This window comes from Brachyistius frenatus, unplaced genomic scaffold (genome assembly GCF_029030835.1).
Source record: "Brachyistius frenatus isolate BFR_SWC_R1_liver_20210118 unplaced genomic scaffold, ASM2903083v1 Contig_109, whole genome shotgun sequence".
Classification (NCBI taxonomy): Eukaryota; Metazoa; Chordata; class Actinopteri; family Embiotocidae; genus Brachyistius; species Brachyistius frenatus.
Genome location: NW_027210708.1, coordinates 164,227 through 174,150, shown reverse-complemented (window position 1 = coordinate 174,150; position 9,924 = coordinate 164,227). Strand labels below are relative to the sequence as shown.

The following is a 9,924-nucleotide window of genomic DNA, read 5'->3' as shown; positions in this document are numbered from 1 at the left end:
CGGCAGCTCAAGAAGCTCAACGTGCACCGGGAGCTGCTGATCCAGTTCTACTCAGCCATAATCCAGTCTGTTCTCTGCACCTCCATCACCGTCTGGTTTGGCTCAGCCACCAACTGCAGAGAAAATCATCGGTGCCGAGCTGCCCTCCATTCAGGACTTATACACATCGAGAGTCAGGAAACGGGCAGGTAGTATCTCTGCAGGTCCATCCCACCCTGGACATCCTCTCTGCTCAACACTTAACATGTTTTATATCGCTGGAATCTGGGCACCACACCCAACAGCCTCAACACTGTTTGCATAAGGCGCAATTCCACCATTGTTTTATATATATCTATATACATATATATTCATTCATTCCTGTGCTGTAAATAGTCTGTCTGTTTTAGGGGTTTTTTGGACGCTGAGAGCGAAGCAATAACCGGAGTCAAATCCCTTGTATGTGTCAACATACATGGTCAATAAAGTGATTCTGATTCTGATATGTATAAAAAAAAATAATAAAAAAAATAAAAAAAATGTTAATAATTCATATTAGACGTACCTGCTGACTCCTCTTTTTCCGGTAAGTAAGAAACACCTTTTTTAAAAAAAATTTATTTATTTATTTTTTTTTAGTAAGAAACACCTCTCCTGCCGTAAAGACACTTTTCGTCACGCGCTCTGTCGTCGTGTAATCACGCGGTTTCCGACAGTTCATGAACGCAGCATTGCCAGCTCCAACTTCACGAGAGGTGAGGAGCCTCCCGAGCGCAGCGGAGGGCCGTCATGTCTCTGCCGGTGCAGCTTCTCTCCCGCGTCTGGAGGACCGGAGAGCTGCGAGAGCTGCTGGAGGACGAGGAGAAAATAAATCACATCGTCAGGTGCAGTGAGAAGGTGAGAGACAGAAATCATCTGTGGTAGAGAGGAGATACTCAGATCCTTTAGTGACACACTGAAACAACAAGTAAAAGTCCTGCATTGAAATGTTGTAGGTGTGAAAGTTTTCAAAGTAAAAGTATTTGGTAGACTACAATTACTGCATGCATATAAAAGTGTAATTCACCGGTATTTGACAAAGGGCTGCAACTAATAACTATTTTCATTATTAGTTCATTTGCTGAGTTTTTTCTAGATTTTTTTGTTAATAAATAAACAAATAAACTAATCTGAAAATAAAGAGAAGCAGTAGTTTTGTCCCACCTACAGTCCAAACACCAAAATCTTCTCGTTAATGTTTTAATTTTGATGACTTCCGTTTTTGTTATGTTAGATTATGTTTATTGATTTAATCTGTTTTATTTGCTCCCAATTTAATCTCAGCCTCAGAGAAAATGAGGGTTGCACACAATATATTCCTGAGAATTAAATAAAGGTTGAAGGAATGAATGAAATAAACAAATAAATAAATAATTTTTAAAACAAAAAGCAGAAAACCTCCAACGTCACAAACTGGAATCAACAAAAGTACTTCAACAATTATACAGCCTTTCAAATCAAACAACTGCAGTGAAGACAAACTTCCATCTGAAATGAAAAGCATAAAGTGGCAGAGGACAAATGACTAATTTCACATGTGTGGAGAAACATTACTTCTCATTTTATTCTAGCAAATAAACCTCTTTCTGGATTCATTGCTTCTTAAACAACATGTGGTCGTTTCCAGCTTCAGAGGCTGCAGCAGGCGGCAAAGAAGATGCTGGTTTCAAATCAGAAACTGGCCAAAGCCAATCTCTCTCAGAAACCAAAGTTTAGAGACGCAAAGTTGCTTCTAGCAAGCAAGTACAAGGAGCTGGACAAACTGAGACGCATCATTGAGGCCAAACGAGAACAACTGGGTGAGTTCTGATATACAACTGTGACGTATTTTGTCCCAGCTGTCTTAAATCTGTTTAGCCGACATCCTGAAATATTTGTTTTTCCTTTTGTAGCAGAAAAACACAGCGTTCATTACGCTCAGTGGTGCCTCCTGAAAAAGCTCAATCATGCAGAGGAGGAGTTTGAGGTGAGGATGAACTTCATTTTGAGAGTCACTATATCAGTCTGTGATGTCCTTTTTTTTTTTTTTTAATTTTTTTTAATGCATCACTTTACACAAAATATTGGTGACAATAAGATGCTGCTGAACAAATCTGACATTGGTTGGCGTTAGTGACAAAAAAACAACTCAAGAAAAACGTTGTCACCTCCTGGATTCGTCCCGCATGGCAGTCTGTGACTTGCCCTTTGTACTTGGTCTCAAAACCCATGTTGCGGGGGCTTGGTCACGTGATCCCGCCTCACATGACATTTCACGTGTAAGTTTCCAGCATACAAAACGTGTAACTTTCACGCCCAGACAGCCCAAAGTGTGACCATCTCACGTTTTGCTGTAGTGGACAGGCGTGTCTATTTCACGCTATGCCATGATGATACAGGGTCGGCAAATAAACAAGCGAAGAGATGATTTTTTTTTTTTTTTTACAAAAGGATATTGAATGTGGCTCATTTGGCTGCTTTGTGGTAATAAAGAGTCTCTCACTGTCTGCAAGGCTGTAACAAACCTCCATCTGTCTGATGAGTAAGACCTGTTTTTCATTTATAAGACAACACATGCAACACTTCAGGCCGATGGAGAAGCAGACAAATGTGTGTGTTTCCTGTCACAGCTGCTGTTTCAGAGGTTCGCAGAGGGAAAGGCGGCTGTGGCAGATTTTGTGGAGTCCTTTCTGAGCTCTCAGAAATTCCACCACGTCAGGTTGGTCCTGGTGAAGAAACTGCAGGAGATCCTCAGACATGAACGGAACACAACCCAGAGACTCCGTGAGGTCCACGTGGAAACTCAGAGTTTCTCAGTGGGCTTCCCTGAACAGACTCACCCTCTCTGCAGCCTGACCACGGCGGTCTTCTTGCCCGCCTGCTGCCACCCTCCGTTCCTGCTGCCGCTCTGCGCCCACGTAAACGTCGCCCATCTCTGTTCTGACGACGATGAGCATCGGCACTCAGGAGGGCACGGACGAGGCCTCAGATGGCCGGTGAGACCCGGACGTCTTCAGCCACTAAAGGTGCAGCAGAGGAGGCATCAACATCAACAACAGTGAAGCCTAAGACCGAGGACCCAAGTTTGGACAAGGTTAAAATATTGAAGTATTAAAACCTGACAGCTACTGAAAGTTTGTTTGTTCCGATTTTTTGTTCCAATCTTTGTGTTAAGACATCTGGGGAGAACAATAAAGAGTATAACAGTCACTTATATCAGACTAAGAAGTGTCCTGTTTGTAGCAACATGCAGCTTAATTATAACAAATGATTTCGTTTTTGTTCTCTGTTACGTTATAGAGTTCAGATGTTCTCTAGCAGCTTCTGTTTCTGTAGTACCTTCAGAAAATGAGGAGACACTTCACACGAACAGTTTTAAACATAAAGATTCAGATTTAATTTCTCTCCCTTTCACAGTCTTTTTCTGAGTCAGGTGACCAAGTCTGATGTATTAACTTTATCTGAGCTCGGATTTCTCTGACATTCCACCAAAAAAAGGTTCAAATACTGTCTGGAAAGATGAGATTATTATGTTGTGTTCTGCTTGTCGGAGGTCAATCATGATCCAACACACAACTTAAACAAGCGGAAAGAGACTACGGCCTACATTTATTAGAAAGTTTGAGACAGCTCCTGAGAAAATAGCATTTAGCAGGTTAAAACTGTGCTGCTGTATTAATTACACATCGTCTGCGAGCACAAATTCAAAGTGTAAAAACTTTAAAACTACCAATATGACAAAAACAACAACAAAGCAATCAAGTAGGGGCCCTTTGGGTACTGAGAATGAGCCCGTGGAAGAATAACTCCCCTCAGAAGCTCACCAAGTTTATCAAAATTAAAAGAACTGGACCCAAACAAACAAAATCAAATTTGGAAACAGAGTTAGAATTTTTTTTAACACTGTTGAAATAAGGCAAAAAACCCCTCAAAACTTCAAAAGCACAATACGCACAAAAACTAAACCACACAGCAACCGGACAGTCAACTAAACATGTCGACCCTCTGGAGACACACAGACCAAACCAACCTCTTCATAAAGTCTCCCAGCCAGGAGACGGAGGACATCACAGGTGAAACAAAGTGCTCCTGATGAGCATGTGAGAGAGCCTCTCACCGAGATCTTATAGGATCCCTCTGATCATAGCAGTTTAAAGGGACACACACTTGTTCAATCACCGTGTGCTGCAAACTATTTTCCCTTCAAATGCCAAAAAAAAAAAAAAAAAAAAAAAAAAAAAGCTTTCCGGCATCTTTTTCTAAGTAATAAAAGAGTTAAAGAAAAGGAAAAACACTTAAAATGATCTGTCATTTACTGTGACAGTGCAGCAGCAGTTCAGAATTTTCGCATACTGTCATGCAATGCAAAGGTACGCGAAACCCATCAATACCTGTTTTAACAGAAGTCACCAACTTTGATCCATTGGCGCTCAAAAATGTGTTCGATTTTTATTTATCATCTGTAAAAACTGGTGACAAACATGCGTCTGGTCAGAGCAACGTTTCCTCTGTGGTGAACTTGAACTGCTCACTGACACTCGATATCTCTGGTCATTTGTGTGCAGAGACTCCTGCCAAGGTCAGCGAAGGAGCACGAGCACCTCCTCCTTCCGCTCACAAATACCCTCCATCCATCCGTCACTTCTACCAGCAAGTCTTTTACTAAAAGGCCAAAAGCAATCCTGTAAAGACTCCTCATTTGTTCGGCATCGTAGCGTTTTGTTTCCCCCGTCGACTCGCCTGAACACACACACCAGGGTTAGCCAGAGTGCCATTCGGCCCGGCGCTGCTTGCCAATGAGACCAGTTCACCCGTGGAGAAACCTCACTGGCACCACAGCAGCTGATTAGCAAGGTGGAGGGTGTTCAGCGGCTTTTGTTCCGCCTCAGACTTCAGTTACATCTTTGTCAGCAGCTCCTTTTGTCCCGCAAGAATCAAACTGGGCAATTTTCTCATCTGTCAGCTGATTGTTTTGTGCTTTTCACCTCATTCACATCCGTGTCTCTGCATTGTCCGCTGGAGAACCTGATTATGATGAGGAGACTTTTTTTTAATTTTTTTAAATTTTTTTTAAAGAGCTTGGTTTCACAGTGACACAACATAGATAAACTGTTCTGTAAAAAAATATTGGATCATTCTCTCTAAAACATAATCCAGCCCGGAAAGTCTTTCCGTGTCTAGTATCTGACAGTTTGGGGGAGTTTCATCTTTGCATTGTTGCCCTGAAAGGTCTCATGTAAAGGGGATTATACAACAGAGTATCTGTAACAGCATCCGGTAGTAGAGCAGGTATGAAGTGACACTCGGTGAGGTTCATTGTGCATAAATGTGGGTCAATGTTTTTGAAACCTTAATGGATATCCTTTCGTTTATTACATTTCTTGAATTCTGTCGCGTCCTGATTTTACTGTAAGATTCACACAGAGTTCAAACTAAATGTTCATACAGGGACGTGACAAAAAGGCCTATTAGAAACAGGGTAAAATATCTATTCTAATCATTAAATAAACAAGTCATTATCAATCGTCCCTGCAGTGTTTCTTTGAAGGATGACCTCTTTAATGTGCGCTGTTCTCCCTGAGGATGAAGAGGTCCGGACCAGCAGCAGCTGTAACCGTGCTTCATCACCTCACCGGCCGTCGGACTCCTCGGACCGCTGAAGTCGCATCGCAGCTCTCTTAATCTGCTCGTAGCTCACAAACATCACAATGTTCCAGGATCCCAGACGAAGGAACGAAGGCACGAAGCTGCAAAAGCAACCAGACATATCGATTGAACTTAAGCAGAAGGGGTTCTGTCACGCTGTCTGGCGATGAGGACACTACTCACCCTTTATAGAAGGCCGTGGGTCCTTCTTTGATCAGCATGGTTAAGGTGCAGTTGACGGCACCGCTGTACTGCCCGGGCACCGAGTTCATGTAGCGTGTTTTTATCACGTCCACCGGAGACGCCACGATGGTGGTGCAGAAACCTGCCGCGAAGGCTGCGGTGAAGTGACACGGCATGTTGTCTGCGGAGAACGCCGCGTTCGTTTGGTTATTAAAGGCCACACAGAGGACGGTAAAGGGAGGAACAGCGAGGTGCACTCACCGGTCATCAGGTTGTACCTCAGGATCAGCTCTTTGATGATGTCATAGGTCACCAGCTCGGAGCAGTTGACGATGGCGTTACGAGTTATGTTTGGAAGACAACCTGAGAAGACAGTTAAACTCTTTTTTTTAAAAAATTTTAATACGATATTAGTCACACTTAAAGGAGTTTTACAAATAGGAGATTAAAATGCAGCAACAGTCAAAAGTCTGGACACATTCAGTCATTCAAATGTTTTGTCAGTAAGAAAAATGTCATGAGTTTTATAATATCAATATAGTATTGTAAGATTCTGTTGGAAGCACTTTACTCTAATACAAGTCTTGAAATAACTTTTTTTTTTTTTCTTTTTTTTAACATTTCAGACTTGTAGTCTTTTGCTCCGACACACACCGACTCCTGTAAAAAGACTCATGTGCACAATCCACATATTTTAGGATTTCCCCATGTTCAATGCACCTTTCCAGAGCCCTTTAACGCCCTCTTCCCTGGCGATGGTCCTGTAGGCATCGATGGTGCTGCTGTATCTCTTCACGGAGCCGCTCTCAGGCAGCCGGACCTGAGCCTGGAACCGGACCTTCACCACGTCGGTGGGCTGAGCGAGAGCCACCGCCATCGCCCCCGTGGTGCAGCCCGCCAGCAGCCGAGCGCCGATTCCAGCATCTGTGGTACAAGCAGCGCATTTATGAGACACTTTGTTGACGCCAGCAAAATAACAAATCAGAGATGAAACTAGAGTGTCCTTTTGGAAACGATGGCTGCATAGTTATTCTTAGAAAATGTTTGTCAGCCGGTTAATATGCTGTCAGTGAAATCTTTTTACTGGCTGCATGTTATATCCTACATCATTAAATATTTATTTACTGCTCTTGTATATTATGTATCCCAGAGTGATGTTTTGCCTGATATTTTGTTCTTTTTTCTTTGATTTGTTTGAATTCTGTCCAATATTGTGCAGCACTTTGTTTACTTTTGTCGTACATAAGTGTGCCACATAGATGACTTTGACTTTATTTCAAACGTGTGGAAGCCCAGGAATCGGCGGTGTAACACTTTTCATTCAAACTGGTTTAACTTGTTAGCTGCCGAAGTATTTAATCAGGATGGAAACCTGATCTGCAGACTGGAAAGACTCTGCAGCTAAAATATTTTTTTGGAGTTAATAACATGGCAGTGACAGAAGTGGACGAGATGAGGCCTCCGGCAGGAACACTGTTCCTTCCCTGACAGAAGAATCCGACCTGTGTCCTGCATCCTGGAGGAGTTTTCTGCGCAAATTCAGGCGATGAAGCTCTTTGAGTTTTTAGCGTAACTTCCAGGATTTGGAATGTATTGATGTGAGGCAAGTTTATTTGTATAGCACATTTCAACAACAAGGCAATTCAAGTAATAAAATACAGTAATAAAATGCAGAAATGCAGGGAATTGATCAACATCCTTGAGTCTGGTTCAATTGAAGGCAGCAGCAAACAGAAAAGTCTTCAATCTTGATTTGAAGCAGCTGAGAGTCTCAGCAGACCTGCAGCTTTCTGGGAGTTTGTTCCAGATATGTGGAGCAGAAAAACGGAACGCTGCTTCTTCATGTTTAGTTCTGACTCGGGACAGAAAGGAGACCCGTCCCAGACGACCTGACGGGTCGGGATGGTTCATCAGTTTTTCCAAATCCTGTTGAGACATAAGTCCTCTAATCCTTGATATATTCTAAAAGTGATAGTAGGCTGATTTTGTAATTGTCTTGATATGACCATGTCATATGTACTAAAACATTCTTCTTTTTTTTTTTGCAGTATTATTCTTGATGTTTTCTGAAGTGTAAGTATTATTTTCTGACATCTGGGGGCAGTGTTTGAACTGTCTAACAGCTCTCCTTCAATATGGTCAGTATAATTTAGTATAACTTTACTGGTTGCTGTTGGGATAAATTAAGCCACTATGAACATATTTAATTTTTATCAAATTGTTTTTACTCTTGTTAGGAGAAACACGAGTCACACGGGGCATTAATGCAACTGAATGTCCATCATTTTAATTGTTCTTTTATGTTTTTATATCTGTAGGTCAGAATAAATAAAAGTACCAAAACATTTGGTGATTCCAGCTTCTCAAATGTGACAATTTGCTTCCAATTCTTTCACTTTCATCAAAATGAAAGGATTTTAAGTTCAGTTTTTTTAAAAATTTTTTATTAATCATGAAATTGAGTTGATAAGGAAACGAACTGTATTTGCAGCCCTTGCAGTGATCATATTCAACATTGTTCATTGTCTTAGACAGGATGTGTGATCTGCCACTGGAGCTGTGTGGAACGTGGTCATTTTGGTAAAGAGACACATACTGTCTGATCCGCGGGTGTAGAACTGCTTCATGGTGTCATACAGGCCGATGCGGACCGAGGCGAAGCTCATCTGTCTTTGCAGCCCCGCGACCAGCCCACTGTACAGACTCCTCGGGCCCTCGGTCTTCACCATGGTGTAGATGGTGCCAAACACTCCTCTGTATTTGGCCCTCTGGCCCTCCGGTGAAGACTTGAATTCACCTTGGATCTAAAAATAACATAATAACGGTTTTTTTTTGTTGTTTTTTTTTAATTAAATGTGTGGAAAGTGGATGTAAAGTGAACCGAGATACTGCTTGGAGGAAAAATGTGCATGAAAGTTTGTTATCAGCTCCTTTTTCATTTGTTGTAAATGTTTGTAGGCTGTGATACTTACTCCTGAAGACACTTTCTATGACTTAGAGGGTTTTAATAACACGAGGAGGCATTTCCCTTCTGTAATTGCACACCAATTATACAAGGAGAGCTTATAAAGGTTGATTGTGGTGTGATATCTCAAGCACATATTGCTATTTAAGGCCTAAAAATACAATTTGAACTGAAGACCATCAGTGAAATTAAATCTATAAAACATAGAATTAATGGAAAAAATAAAATGTCTTTTAGGTGGATATAAACCCCAGTCTTTCTCACCTGCAGCCGGACTTTGGCGGTATCCAGGGGGAAGGTGACCAGGTCGGCCACGCAGCCAGCTGTTCCAGCTGAAACGATCTTGACAGCTGTTGTTGGCGCCAAATCAGCAGTTGTTACTGCCACCATGATCAATAACTGAGGATCAACAAAGTTTCACGAGAAAACCAGAGACAAGGCAACTTCTGTCCACATTAAAGGGTCATATCCCACAATTTAAATATTTGACGAGGTTGATCTCGGATCCTTTCATTCCCGGGAATAAACTCTGCTGCAGCCATCTTCAAGTTTCAGGAGATTAAAAGTTTGTCCAGTGAAAGTTAAGTATTCTTCGTGCGCCATTACGCACAAAAACGCTCCAAACGTGAACGATAAAAACTGAAAAGAAGAAGAGCAAGCGGAGCTGGTGTCTTTACATATCAACGAAAACACCTGGCGAGTCGCCAGCTGTCAGATTAAAGCCTTCCTTGTAGTGTTGACTTTCAGCGGAGCTGCTGCACCGCCCTGCCGGAAAACCAGACGCGCAACATGCACTTGAGGACTGTTCCGACACGAAATGCCAGGAGCGACTCTGATCACCAGGAGGATAGTTTACTTTTTACAAATCACACGCTTTAAAACTACAAGTGCCGTCCTCTGTATCATCAGGCGGTGATACATTCCCACCAGCATCTGGAGGTGTGTTTCTGGTTCAGACTGGGTTCTGCGCTGCACTGGTCGGGCAGCTGGTCTGACTGGATCTGCAGATGTTTAGGCAGCAAATGGGATACAGGAAGTTATAGAAGTTATTACTACCAGAGTTCAACTTTGTAGTATAACAACTTCAATAAGGTAGTAGAACTATTTTATTAAATCTATTTTGTGCTCTCAAT

At 42.1% G+C, this 9,924-nt stretch overlaps 1 protein-coding gene across 1 annotated transcript; it reads right to left on the bottom strand.

Annotated features, from left to right (window-relative positions):
- Positions 1–3,587: 3,587 nt before the first annotated feature.
- Positions 3,588–9,803, bottom strand: LOC138628978 (dicarboxylate carrier UCP2-like). The gene is made up of 6 exons (XM_069712407.1): positions 9,056–9,803; positions 8,423–8,630; positions 6,547–6,750; positions 6,088–6,189; positions 5,827–6,007; positions 3,588–5,744 (listed from the first exon to the last, which is right to left on the bottom strand). The coding sequence occupies exons 1-6, from the start codon at positions 9,179–9,181 to the stop codon at positions 5,627–5,629; spliced, it is 939 nt and encodes a 312-aa protein (XP_069568508.1). The 5' UTR covers positions 9,182–9,803; the 3' UTR covers positions 3,588–5,626.
- Positions 9,804–9,924: the final 121 nt, after the last annotated feature.

Bases quoted from the DNA above. Each gene is read 5' to 3' on its own strand.
- LOC138628978 (XM_069712407.1), bottom strand. From the start codon at position 9,181: ATGGTGGCAGTAACAACTGCTGATTTGGCGCCAACAACAGCTGTCAAG. The intron at 6,751-8,422 runs GTATGTGTCTCT...CTTGTACCACAG, and splicing joins CTACACCCGCGGATCAGACA to ATGCTGGAATCGGCGCTCGG. The intron at 6,190-6,546 runs GTGCATTGAACA...CTGTCTTCTCAG, and splicing joins CGTTAAAGGGCTCTGGAAAG to GTTGTCTTCCAAACATAACT.